The sequence below is a fragment of the Triturus cristatus genome, chromosome 8 (assembly GCF_964204655.1).
Source record: "Triturus cristatus chromosome 8, aTriCri1.1, whole genome shotgun sequence".
In the NCBI taxonomy this organism is placed as follows: Eukaryota; Metazoa; Chordata; class Amphibia; order Caudata; family Salamandridae; genus Triturus; species Triturus cristatus.
The window spans coordinates 702922083-702945871 of record NC_140591.1 but is presented as its reverse complement, the minus strand read 5'-3'; the positions used below and the strand labels follow the sequence as shown (position 1 = coordinate 702945871).

The 23789-nt window shown below is 47.5% G+C and overlaps 1 protein-coding gene across 2 annotated transcripts in view; it reads right to left on the bottom strand.

Moving 5' to 3' along the window:
- Positions 1-23789, bottom strand: part of LOC146802565 (acetylserotonin O-methyltransferase-like) — a 689077-nt gene that overhangs the window by 80628 nt on the left and 584660 nt on the right. For both annotated transcript variants that reach the window (XM_085622124.1, XM_085622125.1), the window contains exon 7: positions 21091-21213. In XM_085622124.1, coding sequence (XP_085478250.1) covers positions 21091-21213 — 123 coding nt within the window. The remainder of the gene's footprint in view (positions 1-21090; positions 21214-23789) is intronic.

Below are 23789 nucleotides of genomic sequence, written 5' to 3'. Positions count from 1 at the left end.
CTCATTTTGGTATTCACAGAAGGCACTTACTCCTTTCGGTATTCACAGAAGTTAGGAGTCCTAACTTTAGGACTCCTAAATGCCTTCTGTGAATACCGAAAGTCTTAAAATTAGGATTTTTCTCAGTTTAGTAGTAGTATAGTTAGGACTCCTAACTTTAGGACTCCTAAATGCCTTCTGTGAATACCGAAAGTCTTAAAATTAGGATTTTTCTCAATTTAGTAGTCCTAAATTTAGGACTCCTAAATGCCTTATGTGAATACCGAAAGCCTTAAAATTAGGATTTTTCTCAGTTTAGTAGTAGTATAGTTAGGACTCCTAACTTTAGGACTCCTAAATGCCTTCTGTGAATACCGAAAGTCTTAAAAATAGGATTTTTCTCAATTTAGTAGTCCTAAGTTTAGGACTCCTAACTTTAGGACTCCTAAATGCCTTCTGTGAATACCGAAAGCCTTAAAATTAGGATTTTTCTCAGTTTAGTAGTAGTATAGTTAGGACTCCTAACTTTAGGACTCCTAAATGCCTTCTGTGAATACCGAAAGTCTTCAAATTAGGATTTTTCTCAATTTAGTAGTCCTAAATTTAGACTTAGGACTACTAAATTGAGAAATATCCTAATTTTAAGACTTTCGGTATTCACAGAAGGCATTTAGGAGTCCTAAAGTTAGGAGTCTTAACTATACTACTACTAAACTGAGAAAAATCCTAATTTTAAGACTTTCGGTATTCACAGAAGGCATTTAGGAGTCCTAAAGTTAGGACTCCTAACTTCTGTGAATACCGAAATGAGTAAGTGCCTTCTGTGAATACCAAAATGAGTAAGTGCCTTCTGTGAATATCAAAATGGTAGTAAGTTTAGGATTTTGTCTTAAGTTAGTTCTGTGAATCGGGCCCAGCATGATAATCACTCTGGGTCTTTTAATAAACTAAGCAATAGCTCCAGCCAAATATACGAGCGGATTAACTATCATGTTCATATCTGCTTAACCCCAGTTTAAAGATATAAACATTAGTTGTACTTGGTATTATGTCAGCGCCTAGTATAGAATTGTGTCTAAAAAATCCAAAGTAGCCAAATCACTGGCGACATTTGAACCGGTACTAACCCTATTCAAAATGGCGCCCATGTTCTGCGACCCTAATATAATACTATTACCACTCTGGGTCTACTAATATACTATATAATGGCTCAAGTTAAGTACTGGAGCGGACCTAATATTATGTTCTGGTTTCCATGCAGAATTGGGCAAAGATTTGTACCAATGCTCCGTAATATTTCGGAGATCAGACGGAGTCTACATAGAGCTCACTTTGCTCTATACCACTATATGATGGAAGTAACTAGGCAATAGCTCTAGCCAAATATGCAAGCGGATTAAATATTATGTTTATATCTGCTCAACCCCAGTATAAAGATATAAATATCAGTTGCACTTAGGATGGTGTCAGCGCTCAGTATAGAATTCTGTCTAATAAATCCATAATAGCCAAATTACTGGTGATACTTGAACCGGAACTAACCCTTTCCAAAATGGCGCCCATGTTTAGCGATACAAATATAATATTACTACCACCCTGGGTCCGTTAACATATTAGATAATGGCTAAAGTTAAGTACATGAGCGGACTAGACTTTATGTTCTGGTTTCTATGTAGAATTGGGCAAAGATTTGTATCAATACTCCGTAATATTTCGGAGATCAGACGGAGTCTACATAGAGCTCACTCTGCTCTACACCACTACAAGATGGAGGCATGTTAATGTAACATCTTATGAATAGGAAACGTACGTAGTGCGTCACGCAGCTCGCCGGAGCGAGCGACAGGTGTCTCATATTAAACACTTAGTAGGAGGACTCGGAAGAATATATATAAAAGGCAACAGAATCAATCACCATTTTATCGGAGCTGGACTACGCCAAGAATCTTTACTGGGGAACACGCGTCACATATCAACAGGTAAGATACCTATTGGAGAGTACGTTTACATCTCTATTTCGAACCAGCACCGCGATCGGCATTTTAGCGTACCTTTAAATAACCTTCTAAACAGAAGGTAACAAGATCGTAATCGATGCAGCGCGTAACAAGGAACTGCTCGTAAGGCTTGGGAGATACCCATTTAACTTAGGGGGAGTGATAATATGGTAATTGATTTTTAGCTTATGTTTGTTGAGAGGCCCTAGTGGGATAGGAGCAGGGTACAGATTCTATAACAAACTCTTTGTGAAGTATATATACTGCAATGGCAATGGCTGTTGCACTATAACTATGGATTATATATTTACAGAAACCGGCCCCGTGATCATCCAAACTAGCTAATCTTCCCCCCATTTCTTCCTCTCTTCCCTTTTATGATTGGTTAGGGTGTCAAGAAACACATTATAGAGTTCGATGCAGTCACCCACATCAGGTGTGATGTGAGCGGAACAAAGGAACAAGAACAGACTACAAGGAAGAGAGACTAGGATATGCACAAAAGAAGTAGGTTATATATCAATAACAGACTGATTCCTTTGTAACTGGTAACACGTAGTTCTCTCAGTACTACTTATAATTTATGAGGAAATAACCGTTAGTCTTTATTACCAAATGTAGGTAAGCAATGAACACATGAACGTCGAATGTAACCCTGTTCCTCCAACACAAGACCCTGAGCATATACTACGTGGCGTATCTACGACTCCACTCCACAGACATAGTGTGACTAAGGTACATACAATGTATGCTAGTTAGAGACACATGGGGCTATGATGGAGGTATTGAAGACATGCTATACATAACTAGTCTAGCCATTTACAACATTATAATTGTTTTTTACAGCACCAGTTAGAGTTAAGTTGTTCTAAAAAAGAAATTATTTGATCAAGAACGACAACCATTGGGCACCGCTACGAGAGTTTTGTAACAAAACAAGCAGACTAAGTTATTTCGACTATTATTTACCTAACTCTGAATAAACAGGGAGCATGCTAGTATTAAATATTAAATATTATACTGTATACCAACTGATTACACTAATACTTCTTAGAATCACATGAGAACTGACGTAGAATTAGGGGCTAAGATCCCACACTTTCCCATTTCTTATCTATCCTGCTTTCTTTTCTTTCCTTATCCTAATCAATCTTTGAAATGATAGTCAGAGAGCAATGAATTCAGTAGCGCTATTGCTAGCTTGACAGTTAGAATGAGTTAAAAGAAAAACTGTTTGGAGAATAATTGTATATTCTCCTGTGGGTCACACTCCTGGTAAAATAATATTATATAAACATATGTTTCTAATACTATCCTATTGATTTTCAGACAATCAGGCCCCCACCCTTGCCCGTGATAAATACACGTAGCAACAGGTCCTGAGGAAGGTGGCATCTAAAGAAAATTAGGCTACCGAAACGTACGTCGACCAGCTTGAATGAAACACCCCAACGTTTAGCACAACATCAGAGGATCTAGCGGCCCGCCCTTGTTGGACGAGCACCATATACGCTGTTCCTTTTCTCTTTGGGGTGTAGTATGAAAGGTGCCGTATGAAAGTGATATGCATGTAGTATATTTAGAGGTGTGATTGGTGTGGGGATATTCCTTGAATAATTGTTGTGATTTGTATGTTTTTGACATAAATCAAATTTTCTCTCATTTTGTACTAAATAAAGAGATAACTATTTTTGTATAGTACGTTTATTCACAAAAAAGAGATGAATTTTTATTGTATGAGGAAACAATGTGAAAAAGAAATTAACCAAAAAAAATAACTATAAAATGAATAAAACATGAATAAAATAGATAAAAATACAAACATATTTGTGGTATTTTTCTCCATGTGTACCCACACCAAGTAAGCAATTTAGGTCTAGAGGAATACTGTTTATTATTGTTAGAACCATGGATTCTCCGGCATGGATTCACTCTTACATAGAATCGGAGAATAGTGCTCCTTACTTTTTTGTTTGGGACCCTAAACAAATATGGAATTCTTTCTGCATCACCAAGACTTCTGATAGAGTGACCTACTAATTGTTCTGCCTCTATATAGAGTTTATCATGAACTACAGTGAATTCGCTTACCCTATACCTAAGGGCAATCTTTAACTTATTCATGGACATCGGTTCATCAATACCAATGAATTTGGAAATAAGCCACGAAAATTCATCAGCACTGCCCTTACATCCTGTTGCATTAAAGAATAGAGTTTTTCCTCACTGCAACTTTGTTTTATACTGAAAAGGACCCTTAGTACTCAAGATCATGCTAATAAGATCCAGGAGTCAAGGCCCAGTTCTAACCTAACTGTGTGTATCTTTGAGTTTTTTTACAGGCCCAATAAAGTCTTTATACAAATGCTTTCAAAGGGGCTCCTAATCAGCATGATCATCAAGGGTCATATACTCTGCACCAAAACGTACCTGGAATAAGCTTGCCTGAAATTGCCTTCCTAGAAGACTCTACCTAGTGGTCCCCAAAATGAGAATTAAACCTTTTCAAGGCATTTACTGTTGCCAAAAGTAATACTCTCAAGTTTCTTCCATTATTGATTACTGGCAAACGTAAATCCTGTTTCAAAGGAACATTAATTAGATACCATGTAAATTTCATTGGGTGTTTTGAAAAAAACAGAGATTTGTTTTCTCCATATTTAGAGTGAATCTATTTAATTCACAATAGGCCTTCAAGCATGAAGCTTTCATTGTAAGCCTTTCAAAGTATAATCCATTATGACTAAGTAATCAGCATACATTAGACAATGAACATGAGAGCCACCTATTTTAGGAGAGAAAGAGTTTGTATTTGCCAATGCATTTGGGAGGTCAAAAATCTACAGACTAGGGGGCGTGGCTTGCAGCCAAGCAAGATGGCCGCAGCCTAGTTGGGCTCCGGGGACGAGATCGACTCCCCTTACATCCGTAATTCATCCGAGCGGTGATCCGATCCCAAAGGTCCCGAAACGTACAGCGGACACAAAGCGACGCAGCCGGGTCCAACTCCCGGGTCCCTCGGACGCCTGGGACGGAATCGGCGTGACCCGGAACTTTGCGGCCTACCTCGGCGCGTGCGACCGGGGCCTCGAGTGGCAGAGGGACCCCGGGCGAGGCGCGACCGGACCGGCCCGGCCCTGAGGCGGAGGCGGAGGTTGGGCACCTGCTGGCAAAAACTGACGACAGCGCGACCGGAGGAAGCCGGGGCAGAAATGAGGCGAGTGCTCTGGAGAGGGCTGCACAATCGTGCCTGACGACCCCGATCGGCCCGCAACGAGGAACCTGCATGGGGCGCCGGGGCTGAGGCGCGAACTCCGCTGACTATCCGGGAGGCCTGACCCGCGCTTCTGAGAGCTGCTGCCTGACGCCGGTGGGCCTTCACTACTAGCGGGGACCGGTGGGGTGAACCGGGGACTGTGACCCTGCCCTGCGCCGGGCCCCGCCGAGGCGTGCGGCCGCCCCTGCTGATCCGTGCCACCCCCAGGGGGACGACCTGGGGCGGAGAACATTCCCCGGGCTGCCTGAGGGGTTCGTGGCCTGACTGGGGAGCCCTGCTGCACCGACTCCCCGTGGATCTGCAGGAGTGACGTTTGGGAGGCATCACCCGTCTGCGCCATGAGCGGGAAAGGAACCAAGGGGCACCACCAAGGCAAGCTGGATAAATTCGCCTACACCAAAGACTCCGCAGTGTCAGACCGCGGCGGCCGCGCCGAGAAGATGGCGGCGACCAACGACGCACCGAAGGTGACACTGGAGGACATTATGGTGGCCTTAACACAGGTACAATCTACGGTGGGGTCGATTTCTACGGACGTGTCCCTGCTCCGCGCGGTCTTCCAGAATATGTCCGCCAGGGTTGCGGAGGTGGAGCAGGTAACGGAGACTCTGGCGAAAGACTCAAGAGGCCTCTTGCAGAGGGTGTCGCAGTTAGAGTCAGAGAACAAACGTATGGCGGCCCGGCTGGATGACCAGGAAGGGCGTTCTCGCCGCAATAACGTGCGCATTACCGGGATTCCCGAAAGTGAGTGACACCCAGCCATGGACCTCTATGTCGAAGAACTGATCAAATCCAAGTTGCAGCCCCGGGGCCTCTCAGCATTTTTCTCGGTGGAGCGAGCACATAGGGTACCGGGAGGCCCCCGAGGCCCGTCCTGGCCCGCCTGTTTAATTTCCGAGACAGGGACGCCATCCTGCAGGCAGCGCGGGTGGCACCGCCCATCCGTCTTCAGAACTCCACGGTGTCCTTCTTCCCTGACTATACGGCTGCGGTGGCGGCGCAGCGACGGAGCTTCGTGGAGGTCAAGAAAAAACTAAGGGCCCGAGAACTTCCATATGCAATGCTCTTCCCGGCGCGTCTTCGTGTTGCGGCGGAGGGCAAGACTTTCTTCTTTAACACACCAGAGGAGGCCCATGACTGGTTGGAGGGGTGGCGCCAGGCTGGTGGCGCAGGACGCTCTAACCGGGGGACACGGCGTCCCGAGAGTGCGGAAGATCCTACTGGACATGACCGGCGACTTGAAGAGGTTGAGGAGGAACCTACCGGATGACATGGAGGCTTGTATCCTTCCCGAAATGTAGTTCGGGACTGCCCTCCGGGGACCGCTGCTGTTGTATTGGCCTCATATCAGCTGTTTTGGGACATGAACGATGGGACCTGGGGATAGGGGATGTCCTGGTCTCCCTCGGACTCCACGCTCCTTAAAGCGCAGGTACTGTTTGGGGTTAAAGGGATTGAGCACTCTGCTGAGTTGGGGTGGCGGGCAGTTCTGAGTCCGTGTGGCAGGGAGGCAGGGAGGGGGGTGGGGGGTTGGGGAACGTTTTCTGGTTTTGTTCCTTTGTTATGGTTATATAGGACACGGCCCTCAGACTTACACCACGCACATGCTCAATACACGACCCGGGTCGCAATATGCGCTATCCGACTCATGCTTTGTCACTTCTCCCAACCGCCGTGACGTCAGACTTGTTTAGTGATGTAGCCCCTGACACTGATTTGACCCCGGTGCAGCCCCTCTCTTTACTCACCTGGAATGTTCAGGGTTTGGGAGATAAAATCAAACAAGACCTGGTCCTGCACAGTATCAAACGGTGTGCCCCGGCACTGGTCTTACTTCAAGAGACCCACCTCACAGGCACTGCTACTAGAGCGCTGGAAAGATGGGGATATAAGATGGTGGTGCATTCTGAGTTCACCTCTGGGTCCCGGGGGGTTGGCATCTTGATGGGCAAACAGTCCTGCTTAATCGGGCTTGGTGTACATACGGACGGAGCCGGGCGCTTCGCCGCTGCTCACCTTCAATGGGAAGGACACCCCTATAACGTAGTGTCAGTCTATATCCCTCCCGGGTTACATGCCGAGGCGCTCCCGGCGCTTAGTGAATTTCTACTCACGCTACCAGAGGGGGAGGTGTTACTTGGGGGTGACTTTAATCAATCAATCAGTGACACTTGTAAAGCGCGCTACATACCCGTAGGGTCTCAAGGCGCTGGGGGGGGGGGAGGGGGGGGTGCCGCTACTGCTCGAACAGCCAGGTCTTCAGCTTCTTCCTGAAGGAGAGGTGGTCTTGGGTCAGGCGCAGGTCGGTCGGGAGGGAGTTCCAGGTCTTGGCGGCCAGGTAGGAGAAGGACCTTCCTCCTGTAGTCGCTCTTCGGATGCGGGGGACGGCGGCGAGGGCGTGGTTGGCTGATCGGAGGTGGCGTTTGGGAGCGTGGAAGTTGACTCGGCTGTTGAGGTAGCTCGGGCCTTGGTCGTGTAGGGCTTTGTGTGCGTGGGTGAGGAGGCGGAAGGTGATTCTTTTGTTGACGGGGAGCCAGTGAAGGTCTCTCAGATGTCCGGAGATGTGGCTGGTTCGTGGGATGTCGAGGATGAGTCTGGCTGAGGCGTTCTGGATCCGCTGGAGTCTCTTCTGGAGCTTGGCGGTGGTACCGGCGTAGAGGGCGTTGCCGTAGTCCAGTCGGCTGGTGACGAGGGCCTGGGTGACGGTCTTCCTGGTCTCGGTGGGGATCCACCAGAAGATCTTCCGTAGCATGCGTAGGATGTTGAAGCACGCCGAGGAGACGTTGTTGACTTGCCTGGTCATGGAGAGGGAGGAGTCCAGGAGGAAGCCCAGGTTGCGTGCATGGTCTGTCGGTTTGGGTGCGGTGCCCAGGGCGGGAGGCCACCAGGAGTCGTCCCAGGCGGAGGGTGAGGAGCCCAGGATGAGGACCTCCGTCTTGTCCGAGTTCAGTTTCAGGCGGCTGGTCGTCATCCACTCGGCTACCTCTTTCATCCCTTCGTGCAGGTTGGCTCTGGCGGCGGCGGGGTCGTTGGTCAGGGAGAGGATCAGTTGGGTGTCGTCGGCGTAGGAGATTATGCTGAGGTTGTGTTTGCGTACGATGGCCGCGAGGGGGCTCATGTAGACGTTGAAGAGGGTGGGGCTCAGAGATGATCCTTGAGGGACGCCGCAGGTGACTTCGGAGGCCTCTGACTTGTACGGTGGTAGGCGGACTCTCTGTGTTCTTCCGTCGAGGAAGGAGATGATCCAGTCCAGCGCCTTGTCCTGGATTCCGATGTTGCTGAGGCGCCGTACTAGGGTGCGGTGGCAGACCGTGTCGAATGCCGCAGAGAGGTCTAGGAGGATGAGGGCCGCTGTTTCTCCATTGTCCATCAGGGCTCGGATGTCATCGGTGGCGGCGATGAGGGCGGTCTCGGTGCTGTGATTGGCTCGGAAGCCGGACTGTGAGGGGTCGAGGGATCCGTTTGTCTCGAGGAAGGCGGCCATCTGCTTGTTGACGGTCTTCTCGATGACTTTGGCTGGAAACGGGAGGAGCGAGATGGGGCGGTAATTCTTGAGGTCGGTGGGGTCCGCTGTAGGTTTCTTTAGTAGGGCGCTGAGTTCGGCGTGCTTCCAGCTCTCAGGGAAGATGGTGGTGTCGAAGGAAGTGTTGATGATGTCTCGCAGGTGGGGTGCGATGACAGCGTCGGCCTTGTTGAAGACGTGGTGAGGGCAGGGGTCGGTCGGTGATCCGGAGTGGATGGAGTTCATCGTGCGGATGGTGTCTTCGGTGCTGATCGGGGTCCAGGCGTGGAGGGTGGTGGTGGGGGGTGGTTGTTCGGTCATGGTGTGCGTTGGTTGGTTGTTGAAGCTGTTATGTATGTCCGCGATCTTGTTGTGGAAGTATGAAGCGAGGGAGTTGCAGAGGTCTTGCGATGGGGTGATGTCGTTGTTTCCTGCGCTGGGGTTGGAAAGCTCTTTCACGATGTTGAAGAGTTCCTTGCAGTTGTGTGCGTTGTTGTCCAACCGGTCTTTGAATGCTGTTTTCTTGGCGGCGCGGATCAGCTGGTGGTGTTTCCGGGTGGCAAGTTTGAAGGAGGTCCTGTTGTCTGGTGTCGGTTCCCTTCTCCAGACTTTCTCGAGGGCTCGGCAGTTCTTCTTGGAGCTCTTGAGTTCGTCGGTGAACCATGGGGCCTTCTTGCTGCCGGGTCTGCTAGGCGGGGTCCTCAGTGGGGCGAGTTCGTCCGCGCAGTTGCTGATCCACTTCGTGAGGTTGTCGGCGGCTTGGCTGGGGTTCGCTGAGCTGGCAGGAGGGTGCTGGTTCAGGGAGGTGGCGAGCTGGTCTGCTGTGATCTTGTTCCAGCTTCTGCGGGCTGCCTGTTGCTGGTGTTGGTGGGTCGTCGTTCTCTTGAAGGTGAAGTGGACGCAGCTGTGGTCCGTCCATTGAAGCTCTGTGGCGTGGCTGAAGTCTATGTCTGTGCTGGATGAGAAGACTGCGTCGAGTGTGTGTCCGGCGAGGTGGGTGGGGGTGGACACCAGTTGCTTGAGTCCCAGGTTGGCGAGGTTGTCGAGCAGGGTGCTGGTGTTGCGGTCGTTGTTGTTCTCCAGATGGAAGTTGAGGTCTCCCAGGAGGATGTAGTCGGCGGAGGGGAGGGCATGCGGGCTGACGAAGTCGGCGATGTCCTCGCTGAATTGTGTGCGTGGTCCAGGGGGTCGGTAGATCAGGGTGCCTCTGAGGGTGGTGTTCGGGTTGGTGTGGATCTGGAAATGCAGGTGTTCGGCGCTGGTCAGGGTGTTGTCGGTGCTGGTCGTGAGACGGATGGTGTTCCTGTGGATGATGGCGATGCCTCCTCCCATCTGGTTGGCGTTTCGGTCCCTCCGGACGACCTTGTAGCCCTCTGGGATAGCGATGGCGATGTCGGGAGCTGAAGAGGCGTTCATCCAGGTCTCCGTGAGGAAGGCGACGTCAGGGGCTGTGGCGTCTAGAAGGTTCCAGAGTTCGATGGCGTGTCTGTGGACGGAGCGGGTGTTGAGCAGGATGCACTTGAGGTGGGTGCTGCTGGTGTTCGACTTGGTGGGTGCTGGTGCGAGGCTGGTCCGGATGCAGGTGAACTTGCAGGCGTGGCAGCTGAAAGGTCCGTGGGTACGTCGTGGAGTGGCTTGATGGCATTCTGGGAGTCGGCTGGTGTTGAGAGCGGTGAGGGTGGCGGCGGAGTACGTCAGGCGGGTCGGTCGGGATCTTCGTTGGCCAGGGGTCCTGGCGCTGGGCGCGGTCCGGTCGCGGACGGGCGCAGACGGGCTTACCTTTGGCGCGCCTTCGGCGCACAATCGGCGCACCCGCTGCGCGTTCGCACGGTCGCCATATAAGGCGAAGTGCGCGGGTGGGCGGGGCAGCTGGGAGGCGGGAGCGGGGAGGGAACAGAAAGAAAAAAGGGGCGTGGTCAGCGGTGGTGGCGGGAAGCGGGGAGCGGGGAGGGAAGGCGGAGGGCGGCGAGGTAGGCGGGCAGACAGGCAGGAGAACGCAAAGGGCTGAAACTGACTAGAAAAAAAATACAGGCACAAAAGTCAGACAAAAGCTGCTAACACGGGAGGAAAATGCAGTTCAAACAAGCACAAATGCTAGACAAAACAAGCACAAAAGTCAGCCAAAAGCTGCTAACACGGGAGGAAAATGCAGAAACTGACTAGAAAAAATACAGGCACAAAAGTCAGCCAAAAGCTGCTAACACGGGAGGAAAATGCAGAAACTGACTAGAAAAAATACAGGCACAAAAGTCAGACAAAAGCTGCTAACACGGGAGGAAAATGCAGTTCAAACAAGCACAAATGCTAGACAAAACAAGCAAAAACAGACGCCAGCGGCGTCAGCCGGCAGCGAGGCAGGCAGCGAGGCAGAGGGCAAGGCGAGGGGGCACACACAGCAGCTGGTGGCCGTGCGGCGCGCAGGTGTCCCACAGTGATGGATGACCACATTGACCGGTCTCCGCCTCGGGCGCGGGGCAGTGGCACGACACGACTTGCGGGCTTCACGGCGGCGCTCGGGTTCACAGATCTTTGGCGATTGTACCACCCGGGGACGCGATCCTACACGTACCACTCCGGGGTGCACGATAGTCTAACCCGTATTGATCACTTTCTGGGCTCCCCCGGTTGCCTTCACAACATTGAAAGTATTGACATTAGACCCAGGGGCATCTCTGATCATTCCCCGATCCTCTTGCATTACAATAGTTATCACCTGATGCGCCGCCGCGTATATCCGATACGCCCCAGCTACATGTGACTGCCGAAGATTAGTAAATCCCTCGCACAGGCGACAAAACTCTACTTTCACGAAAACGCCGCTTCGGTCGACTCCCCCACGATTCTTTGGGAGGCGTACAAAACGGTGGTGCGGGGCCAGGCAATGGCTGCCATCACAGGTTATAAGCGCATACAGACATCTGAGTTGCAGTCGCTGGAGCTTGCGCTCCGGACTGCGGAGGCTCGCCAGGCCGAAACCCCCTCCCGTGAAACCTCGCATGACCTGCGAGTGGCTCAGGTGAAGCACAGGGAGCACCTGGCAGAACGTGTCAGACAGCGACTTGAGGCCTCAAGGCACACAGTCTACGACGTAGGCGATAAAACCGGCAGGCTACTGGCGTGGTTAGACAGGCGCGACAGCGGAGCCCGATGGATCGCGCAGCTTGACACTGCCGAGGGGTCGAAAACGTCAGACCCACGAGAAATAGTGCGCACCCTGGCGGGGCACTTTCCTCCAATTCCTCCATGTCGGTGGAGATGGCACTAACATATATCAAAGACCTGCAGATGCCCAAGCTCTCCCCTGAGGCTAGAGAGTCCCTGGAGGCCGAACTCACGGTCGAGGAGCTACAGGTGGCTATTAACGCGTTACAACCCGGTAAGGCGCTGGGTCCCAACGGCATCCCGATTGAGCTGTATCAACGGCTGCCCGAGATGCTGGCCCCACACTTGCTGAATATGTACAAGCACGGCCTGGAGGCGGGGGAGCTCCCCGCAGACCAGCGAACGGCCACTATCGTGGTAATACCGAAGCCGGGTAAGCCGGCGGATCAATGTGCCTCCTATCGTCCCATCTCACTGCTCAATGCAGAGGCCAAGATCCTTGCGAAACTGTTGGCCCTCCGACACACGCCTCATTTGGCGGACATAGTGCACCCGGACCAGTCGGGCTTTATGCCCGGGAGAAGTACCTCCCACAATCTGAGGTGCTTACATGGTGTGCTGGCCCGAGTGGACCGACTGCAGGAACCAGCTGTAATTCTCTCCCTTGATGCCCACATGGCATTCGATATGGTGGAGTGGCCCTTTCTCTTCGCGGTATTGTCACATCTGGGGTTTGGGCCGAAGTTCTGTGCCTGGATCCGACTCCTCTACACCAAGCCGCTGGCCCATGTCGCGGCCAACGGGCATATGTCGGAGGATTTCCCCCTGGGGCAGGGTACGCGTCAGGGCTGCCCGCTCTCGCCGCTGCTTTTCGCCCTAGTGCTCGAGCCGCTCGCGGCTTGGATACGGTGGGAGCCTATGATGCGGGGCCTTCGCTGGTCGGCGCACTGGGAAGACCGCGTCTCCCTCTACGCGGATGACATACTGCTTTACTTATCTTCCCCTAGGCGCTCCATCCTAACATTGCTTAACATTTGCGAGGTGTTCGGCCGGGCATCCGGCTATACGATAAACTGGTCGAAGTCAGTCCTCATGGTGCTACGGGGCCCCCCTCCTCGACTGTCGGTGGGCTGCCAGATACAAGTGGCGGAGGGGTCGTTCAAATACCTGGGGGTGCACGTTACATTGGATCAGCTGGAATTTTTCAGGCACAACTTAAGCCCTCAATTGGACCGCCTCAAACGTGATGTGCAGCACTGGGGAACGTTGCCCTTGACCCTGGTGGGGAGAGCGGCGCTCTTTAAAATGATGGCCCTGCCGCGGTTTCTTTATGTGCTGGAAAATACTCCATATCCGGTGCCGCCGACCTACTTCCGCGCGGTAGCAGCGCAGGTCTCCAACTTACTCTGGGGCAACAAACCGGCGCGCATTGCACAAGCAAAACTAGTCCGTGGGTGGTACGATGGGGGAATTGCGCTCCCAGATATCCAGCTCTATTATTGGGCGGCGCAGCTTAAGGTGATCAACCAGTGGCTCCATGCGCCTCAGTCAGACCCTGCGTTTAAGGCGGATAGGGATATACTGGGTGAAAGGGGTCTGCTAACCCCACTATATGATGCCCGGCTGGCCCCGCAGCTGATCGGCCCTCTGCGAGAGACTGTGTCTATCTGGCATGCGGCACAGGCCAGGTTGGGTTGGCGAGGAGTCCTGACGCAGCTTGCACCTCTCTGGGATACCAAACGGCTGGGACGTCTGAGGGACAGCAAGGGCTTTGACGCTTGGGACACCATCGGGATCTCGGTGATAGGCGACGTGTGGCACAAAGGGGAGGTTGTCCAATTCGCTCGCTTACAACAACAGTATGAGCTGGCTCCCTCAGAATGGTTCCGATACCTACAGATGAAACATGCCCTGACGACACAGTTAACCCCAGGTGTGCAGGTTCCGGAGGCCTCCCCGCTGGAGGACAGGTTGTTGACCGAATACATGCCTAAGAGGGCAACGTCCTTCACGTACCGTAAATTGATCAACAATTTGCCGGACCCTATGGGGCTCTTGTGGGAGAGATGGGCCGGCGAGGTCGGCGATTTTGATGACCCAGACTGGCGGGAGGCGCTGGCCTCGCCACGCGAGGCGGGTATACCCTTGAGGCTGCGGCTTGTGCAACTTTGTATTCTACATCGTTCATACTTCACCAGAAGCTTGTTACATAAACTGGGTAGAGCGCCTCATCCCTTCTGCCTGCGGGGTTGCGGGGAGGAGGGAACCTTCTATCACATTATCTGGGACTGTCCTGTTCTCCAGATATTCTGGAAGCGAGTGATGCGAACGATGTCACAGGTGTGCGGGGTGTCGTTGCTGCCTGAGCCCAGACGCTGTCTGTTGAATGTGTGGGAGCCCACGGATCTCAATCGTCAGGCGCAGGGCTGGGTGACGCTGGGGAACATGACGGCCAAACGAACCATAGCCCAAAAATGGGGAGCGGTGGAGACACCGTTGCTATCAATATGGAAGAGAGAGATGGATAGGGCTATGTTTGCCTATGTTTCAGGCGGGGTTGTCCTCGAAAGTGGGTCAGAGTGTGGGGAGCGTGGAACAAGTATAGGGGTAACATATGTGATCCACCACCTCTTTCTGATGAGGAATCCTCTGACTCGGATGGCTAGGAAGGCTGGGGGGTGGAGGGGAGGGTAAGCGATACTGTTGGTTTCAAAGCGTCCGACTTGGGCCTACTTGAAGAAGTTATGACTCTGCGTGGTGATTTGTCTAATGAACTGTACATACGGTCTGATTCCATGTCCTTTGGTTGTATTTGTTGTGAAAACAATAACATTTCTTTAAAAAAAAAAAAAAAAAAATCTACAGACTAAAAATAAAGCAGGGAGCTAAGACACAACACTGCCATAATCTGTTCTTAATATGGATTTTTCCTGATACATTTAGATCAACCTGCACCCCATTATTAAAGTGCAGTTACTGGAGTATAATCAGCAGATCCCGTCAGACACACCACCTGTGCAATTTGAACCAAAGGGTTGCTCAATTCACCTGGTCAAAAGGAGACCAGAAGTTGACAAAATGTTGCCAAAGTCTACCAATGCCTGTTGTCGACCTCCTTGCGGCTCCCCATAAAGACAATGATCTGTTTTAGAGTAGTTTTGTCTAAAGCCCCCTTGATTTTTTGGGAAGAATCTCAATTCAAAGGCTCTGATTTGAGATATTTCAACATAGATTTTGGAGAATAGATCCGAAAGTGAAGATCAATCTATAGTTTGCCAGACCCTTCCTTATGCCCTTCTTGTGGATGGGCTTTATGACTGCTCTTCCCCATGAGTCATGAATTAACCATAATTAAGAGACCCATTTAAAAAAAAGGTCTGATGATGCCGGCCCAACAAAGGGAATCAGCTTTCAAAAGTATAGCTGTTGGACTGTCCGGGCTCACTGCTCTTGAAAGTTTCATAACACTTATCATTTCAGAGAATGATTCACAAAAGTAATCTGAGACAAAATCCTAACTTTACAACTTTAGGTATTCACCAAGGACATTTAGTAGTAGTAAGGTTAGGATTTTGTCTCTGGTAAACTTAAGTTTTGGTCTTAAGTTTAACTTAAGTAAAACTTAAGTTTAACTGAGACAAATCCTAACTTTACTACTCCTAAATGCCTTTTGTGAATACCGAAAGTCATAATGTTAGAATTTTGTCTCAGTTACATTTAAGTTTTGGTCTTTAAGTTTAACTTAAGACCAAAACTTAAATGAAACTGAGACAAAACCTAACTTTACTACTATTAAATGTATTTTGTGAATACCTAAAGTAGTTAGGATTTTGTCTCTGTTGTTGGTGCCCCCTGTTTATTTTAGGGACTGGGTGACTCCCTCCCTGTTTCAGTCTTTTATGGCATGTGATCCCGAAAGCAGCAGGTGTTTCCTACTTTGCCAACATCAGCAGATGTTGAGTACTTCTGGGTTTGCCTTGCCAGTCGGTCCTTGTGTCAAGATGGTCGCTGGTGCTGCCGGATATTGAGTGTCCTTTTTCTCCTCTTTGTAACCAGTACCCCAGTGAGACGTGCCCTCCCTGGTGCCTCCGGATCACAAGCAGGCACCTGCCAGATGATCCTGGCGATTCTTGCAGCAGCGCTTGGTGCGTGCTGCTTCTCAGCCCTGTGCTCTCTTTGCTGGTGCTGTTCACATTGTTGTGCAGGAGATGTAACATGGCAAAAGAAAGGAGCCTCATGGCATGTGCATTGATGGAACCTGCCTCCAGAATAAGCCTTGATTTGAGGGCTGTGCGCGCCACCTAACATGACCTTCGAGATGTCAACACTGCCTCTGAAGTCGGCTGGCTTGCCACAGGTCCGTCTTGCCAGGTATCACCGGACAGCAAAGTCCTGTGAGTTGGACTCTTTCTGACTTGCAAGACAGGCACAGAGACTCAGGCTGCTGCTACTGAGAAAGGCCCCAGAGGAGTTAAACAGATGACCTGTGCTTGTGCATGGGCCACTGCCTCTTTGTGCCCAGTTCCCTGTGAAGTTACCTGGGAAGAGTGTCCCCCTGTGTGTCATATACATTTTGGGGGAACACTTGTTCAGTGGTGACCTTTGTGGGGTGAGCTCATGCCTGGGCCCCCACTGTGGAACTGGCCACCCGTTAGGAGAATTTTCCTAAAACTACTGTAGTCATTGTTGTAGGTGGGCAGGTGGCCCGGTAGCCTATGTGTGAGGGAGCATTGAATAATTGATTCTATGTAGGAGGCCCCCAAATGTTTCTGCACCTTACATAAATCAACTGGCTACCATAACGGTCTAATAGGGCGCAAGGGTGCTGTGACAAGTGTTGTTTATGGTAACATACAGTGATATGGATATGCTGTGCGTAATTCTGCTGTGCTGTGCATTACCTAACTGCTTGATGCCTATGTGTCCCTTCCTGCACATGAACAATCAATAATGGTGACTTCTTACTTCAATGCATGCAGCATTCTGCAGCACACATAGAAGTAGCAAATCGCCATTATTTAATGATTGTTTATGTGCAGAAAGGGACACCTTCCTGCACATAAACTACCATTAATGGAATTTTGCTCTTTCCATGTGTACTGTAGAAAGCAACACACAAAGAAAAAGCAAAAACGTTGTTGCATCATTCTAACGCCTTCTATTGCCAGGCATTCATTTTTGGTGCTCCCTCAGATTCTCACCTCCTTGTAAATCTAGGGCAGATTCCAAAAGCAATAAATGTTGAAGTCGAACGCACACAGCAGCACCCATTGTATGCCGCTTTCACACAGATACATGCGTGAAAGGGTCCCATATTTACAAAGAGGTGTTAAGCCACAAAAGGTGGCTTAAAGCCACTTTTTAAATATGGGCAAGCCATTGCCAACCAGAACGTCAAAAAAGTGACATTTTGGTGGCGCAATCTCCTTGTAAAGATGCCCCTCCCCTAAGTATTAACAGTGGAATCAGTACAATTAACTAAGAGAGGAAAGGACACAGATGACTATTTATGTTATGAACAGAAACATCCAAGGCTTGTACTCGATTCAGTATATCGTCTCAGTGAATGCATTGCGGGGTATGTGATTACACAAAGATAATCATCATTTTCTGTCCTGATAATGCAAGAAGGCATTGCGCCCACAGATCCATCTTGTAATGTCACATCAGCAGTTTCAGTTTAGCGTTATTTTTAGCTCCATTCTTAGTTGAAGGAGTGTTCAGTTCTAATTTTTATTTTCTCCTTACTTTTCAATAATCTAACTGGCCGAAAAATAAGATTTGAAAGAACACCACTTTACCCAGGAGGCTGCTCTTTTTTATTGCCTTTCTTTGCATTCTTGCTCTTGGCTCTTACAACGGCATGCATGTTCCCCCAACTTCTTCATGGGACTTACTCTTTGCACATTTGCCACATCCTTTCTTCTTCACCACCTTTAGGTTCACCTGCACTTTGCCCTCCTTTAGTGACATATCCATCAGCTTCTGGCTGAAGTCCAGCATCCCACTACTGCAACAATACAACCTCTCTTTTTAGGTCAAGCCTGTGTCAGCGTGCATGCGCTGCTGAGTGAGACTGCTGTAGTGGAGTATGGAAGAGAAGCCCCACCCACTCTCTGCCCATATTTTTCATTGGCTTGTGTCTTTGTCCTTCATAAATGCTGGCTTCTGATTCCTTAATAGGCTTGTTAGTCCCTCCTTAGTACCGCCTTGTCTTCTTTTGTAACCTCCCATGGCGTCTGGCCCCTTTACTTTGGTTGGTAAATGGTACATGTTATTTAGTCTTGTTGCAATAGGTCTTACATTCCTTTCTGCACTAATTTATTTTTTGGCTTGCTGAGGCTTCAGGGACACCATGCTTGCATTTACCAAGGTATATTTTCCATATAATCAGCATGACTAACGCACATGGAGTCGTGTTTTTGTTTTATTGGCCATCCTCTCCCTGATCGCTGTTTTCCCCTTTGTATCGGAGTCCATAAACCACTTCCTGCTTGTCGTTCTATTTTGGAGCTTCCTTTTTGTCTAAACTTTAACCCTTACACAGGAAATCACTTTGGAAGATCGTTGCCAATTGTAGCAGAAATTATTTATAATTACAAAACCTCACTGTCATGTCAAGAAGCATCTAGAATTTCCGTTCTTTTGGCCCCTCTCGCTTCCAACCATGCAAGTGTCTACCCAAATACCCCTCCCCCTATACTGAAGAACATCTGCTTACTCTGTGCAAAGTGGCGGTGCTGTGCGCTTAATCACTGTCCATTATCAGCAGCTGGACTCCTCCAAATCAAATTCATAGCTTGATCAGTTCATTCCCCAAAAACGGCTGTTATGTTTTACAAACATGTCTTTCTTTACCATTGCTCCGGAGTCCGGATGCCGCCCCTCTTGTTTGTCATAAATCACCTCATCTTCCATTGCCATGCCCCAGCACTTTCCCCGTCTCCAGCTCTCAGTTTGTCCAAAAGCAAACATAAAATGGGGGCGAGCAAAGTGGGGGGGGGGGGGGGGAAGGACCGATGCAAGTGCAGGTGGAGAGAGATGAGTCAGGGCGGGTGAGGTGCAGAATAAGGTGAGGGTAGAGATGTAATGGATGGGAAGGAAAAGGAATCAACTAAGCCACATTTTTAAAATGAGTTCAGTTATCCAATGGTGCACAAGCAGCCAACTTAAATGATTTCCATCAGCTATGTACCTTGCCTTTTCAACTGAATTTTAAGTACCCGCCAATAACGTCATGACTGTGCTGTGTAAAATCATCAAGATGAGCGATATGTTCTTAGGACCCTCCAGTTTTACATTTAGGACCCCTGAAAATGAAAGTATTACGTTGAAATGTAACATTGCATATAACAGTACGGAATTTGAGATTAATGTTTTAACTTATATGTATTCAGTGAGGATGTTGCCAAAAGCGTCAGACCACGTAACAAAGAGTAATAAAAAAACTCAACGATGTCCAAAGACAGTAGTTCTAGATGTGTACCTGAAGCTACATTTTCCTTGTTAAGTGGTGTCTTTGTGTGTGTACTGTTGATGGCAGGGTGGTTGAATGCAACACGAGTCAGTGGGTAGAGGCATGTATGTTTTCATCCAGGCACTCAATTACTTCTCATAAATGGACCCGATCACTCATATTGATTTATACTCATGTATTCCTTCATCTGCTGTTTAAATTCTTCACGCATTCACCCACAATACCGCACGCATGCATGCACGCATACACCAACACCAACACACACCCCTTCAATGAAGAAACACTTTCACTTCTTAATCAGACTTACTGGCTTAAATGTGATTATTTATATTTTAAGTTATCTCTAATATAGGGAATGACAGCTAAGGACTTCCCCAGTTGGTTAATAACAATATGAAAAATATGCATATCTTCCAAAAATGTGCTGTTGTACCTCCCTCGCCATTTTTCAACCATAGATCTGGTCATAGCTTATGAGGAGGCTGGTTGTTTCTCAGATACACCCTAGAAAATCATTAAGCATACCCAGTGCTGCGCGTGCCAGAGTCTGAAGTAACTTTGTTGTCTGGCATGTCTTTATTGACGTGCATCATGAAAAAGATGTTGGAGATGGGCCAATAGCTAATGAGCTTAACAATTTTTTTTAATAATATATCTGAGGTTGGAAGTAACTTATCTTTTCGTGAGAACAGTTATTACAGCCGAGTCTGGTGCCTCAGTGGGCTAATGCATGCAGTACAGGAATTTGTATTTGATGTCAAGATCATTGATTTGAATCCCGGTAGGTCAATTAGGCCTTTCATCTTTCTGCACTTTATAAAATTAGTGTTATTGAGTTGGGAGGAGTTTATTCACAATCAAAACATTAGCACCACTTTACAGACTTTGCCAGAGCGTCACTTTACAGACCTTGGCAGTGAAGCGCTAATTTCTTGTTCTCATAATTCGTTGAACAACATTTATTTCCACTGGTGGGGAAGTGCACCATTCCTGGAGGTACTACAATACCTGGTTAATGCATAGAATGGAAAATGTTTGATGTGATCCTTATTAGGTGTTTTCCTTATTTTAATTTATAATACATGTACTGTGGCTCTGTGTGAAGGGATGTGGTCTTTCTAAACCATACTGCTTATGTTTTGTGCGATAATGAGCTGCATCGCTAAATACTTATAAGGTCCCAAAGGCGAGACCGATTGCATTGCAAATGCTTGTTTCAGTATTATTACAGTATGGAGAAATCTATGCCACTGGTCTGCCTTCTGCTCTATTTGGTCTTGGTTGTAGGGACAGGAAGAAGGCAGAGCTCAAAAGCCAATTTATATCCAGAAGGGGAAGAAAGAAATGGGGTATAACTTAGAGAGAAAGACAGGAAGTCAAAAAGGACACTCTTGATTAAATAATATTTTAATATTCAACAGTGAAAAAGAGCCCTGCTGCTGATCTACTTGGCTCTGAGACTAGGCTACAGCATTTTGCCTCCACCGACCAGGCTGTTGTTGTATTGGTTCCTATCAGTTGATATGACCTTCCTTTTGGCAGCAACATATGATCAGATTTAAAACACATCGTACTCAGTATTATCTATCTTTGACAAAAAATTGAAGTCGGTTTGTTTTTCATAGCATCATGGGGGCTCAATTGTCTGGCCTCATAAACTACTTCAATGTTGTTTCTGTCCACTTTGTTCACATAGGAGGTGATTATGTCAATCAATAGGCTGAATTGTATTGCAGTACAAGGTAATAATTAGTACCTGGTTTGCAGGAATTGTAAACTTTTGATAAAATTTGTAGGCATTTATCATCCTTCCAGTCATGGAGAACCCGAGCTAGGATGTATAAATCAGCTTCTGGAATTTGATCTGCAAAGAAGTCTCCTAAAATGGAAATTTAGACAGGAGCATATTTTTAATTGCCGTGCCTGCTGAAACACACCATTAATAATACATTTCTCCTACTTTTGGACAGATGCATGACATTACATGTAAATCTTGTGATCGCTATACAGTTCTAAAATCAACTTCATTATCAACCTGAGCACAAAACCACATGGGTTCAGTGTGCAAGAGGCATAGAGTGTGATGATGTAAAAGTATTAGAACTCCACCCCCCTTGCTGCATACCAAAGTCCATAACTTTTAAAAAGATACCCGAGCTCCACATGCTGAGTTTTTACATAATTCTAAAGACTTCCGCAATAGGGGCCTGATTCATAAAGGTAATTATATAGCTTTGTGAAATTTACTTCTTTTCAGTATTCACAACACTGCAATTCAATAGTAAGTTTATGAGTGGGAAGGCACAGCAGTCTGGCTGGAGCACTCCACACGTAAAAAGATAGGTCTGTCCTATCTTTTAGGTGCAAAGGTGTCCGACATGACTACTGAGTCGATACAGTCATAAACTGATCAATAAATTGCAGTTTTGTGAATACTGAAAAAGAATAAATTTACACAAATGTGTAAGTTTACCTTTGTGAATCAGGCCTTTGCAGAAAATAAGTTCTACAAACAATCTTCAACTTAGAGACAGTAGTAGAATTGCACTTTAAGAATGTGTTCAAACTACTGCAGAAATGTTTTCACATAGAAAATAACATGTATTGAAAAATGTGCTTGTTCAAACGTTTAAAAGAATCAATTTATAATGTGTTTCAGCTTTGGTAACAGAATGTTTTCACATAGAGAATAAAACGTAGGGGATATTTGATGTTTTAAATGTGTATGAAAATAAAATGAAGAAAAACATTTTTGTACTAGTCTTTCATTCTTAAATGTGCCCCTTCAGTTAGGCTTAAATGACTTATCTTTTGACTCTTGCTCACACCTTAGTAGCCATTTATTTTGGACATTTTGCCTAGCACAAGTGTATTGCTAGAGAATGTGGTGACTTCAAGCTTATGTTTCCTTAGCTTCATCACACAATATTAGATCACCCCGACAACATTAAGCCTTGCTGTAATACATAATAATAGACAGTTAGAATGAACTATAATTTAGGTGTATTTTTTGTATTCTTAACTACAACATCATTAATATTTGTTTCTGAACATTTAACTAGTCATTGTATTCACAGTATACCCTGAACAAAGCTTTTAGCCTAGGTAAAGGGGTTCTAATGAGGACTTTCCTCCATGTTGCAATATTCCAAATAGTGTTTTACTGATGTACTGGTGTGAATATTTACTGTGGTAAGTGTGAGAAGAAGCAAGGGATGTTCACAACACCATTGGTTGAGTGGTTTCCAATAGAGTACAGGATCGTACACCTATCAAGTTTTGTTACATTATTATGTGATTTCATATTAATAAGTGTTCCTAGCTTGTTTAGAGGGATTGGGCTGACTTTCATTCACTTTGAAGGAGAGATTAATCTTTTTTATTCTGAGACTCACTTGGAGGAGATTTTTATTCTTACTCCATGTTGCCGCCAGCTATTGCTAAAGGTGAATTTATTATTTTCCTTTCATCAATGCTACTGCAAAAATCAATATACTATTACTCATATTCTGATGGTTGCTACTGCAGCTGTGTGGAACTCTGCTAAGTTTCCAGAACAACTCTTAATAGGAAGTTCTTTCTATGCTCCATAATCCTGCTCTTTTCTGAAAAGGAACTCTTCATGGGGGTCTCTGAGTAGGGTAGAATAGGCTCTCAGCAAGTTTAGTGACAAATTCCTTCATGGAACACTCTGTATTTGATGTATGCTGTCCATAATAAACCTTTATTGACATTTCTGTAAACGGACAAGGTTTCTAACCTCTTATCATTGGCTGAAAATTCAGGATCTGGCAGTTAATGATAGATGCATGACTTGCATTTATGTTCCAGTCCACTCGAACCACCGTGGCAAAGGTCCATTGAACGTGCCATGGCCCATAAGGATTTCCAAAGGATTTAATCTGTAAGTTGGGTTACTTAGTCATAAATACCATTTGACCAAATCCTTTAGGTGCTAACATCCTTAACATCTTGCATATTTTGTTCAGTTTCTGTCTTATTCCTGATCAGTGTCTTAAAAAATATAATTATTGTTAATATCTCTAACTTTGAATTGTTTATTTTCACTTTTCTGAATAAGCGTGTTTATGGGCCTTATTACAAGTCTGGCGGTCGCGACGGTGGCGCTCCAGCCACCTCCGCACCAGCAGTCTGATTGCTGTGTATGTATGGTGTTCGGACCACCATTTGACCACCAATTTCAGCAGGGAACTACATTCTCTGGTGGTGGCACAGCAGTAATAGGGGCTCGAAATGTGCTGGCCATGCTGCTGCAGTAATGCCTTACAAATTATGAGTTTCACTAAAGCCAGCCTTACATGGTGGTCTGCATTGCAATGTAAAATCTGGCAGAAGAGAAACAAAGGGGGCCCTGTGACCCCCTATTTCCCCTTGCAGGTAGGTGCTTGCATGGGGTCACGTGTTGTACCCCCGTGTGCAAGCACCCTCCACAGT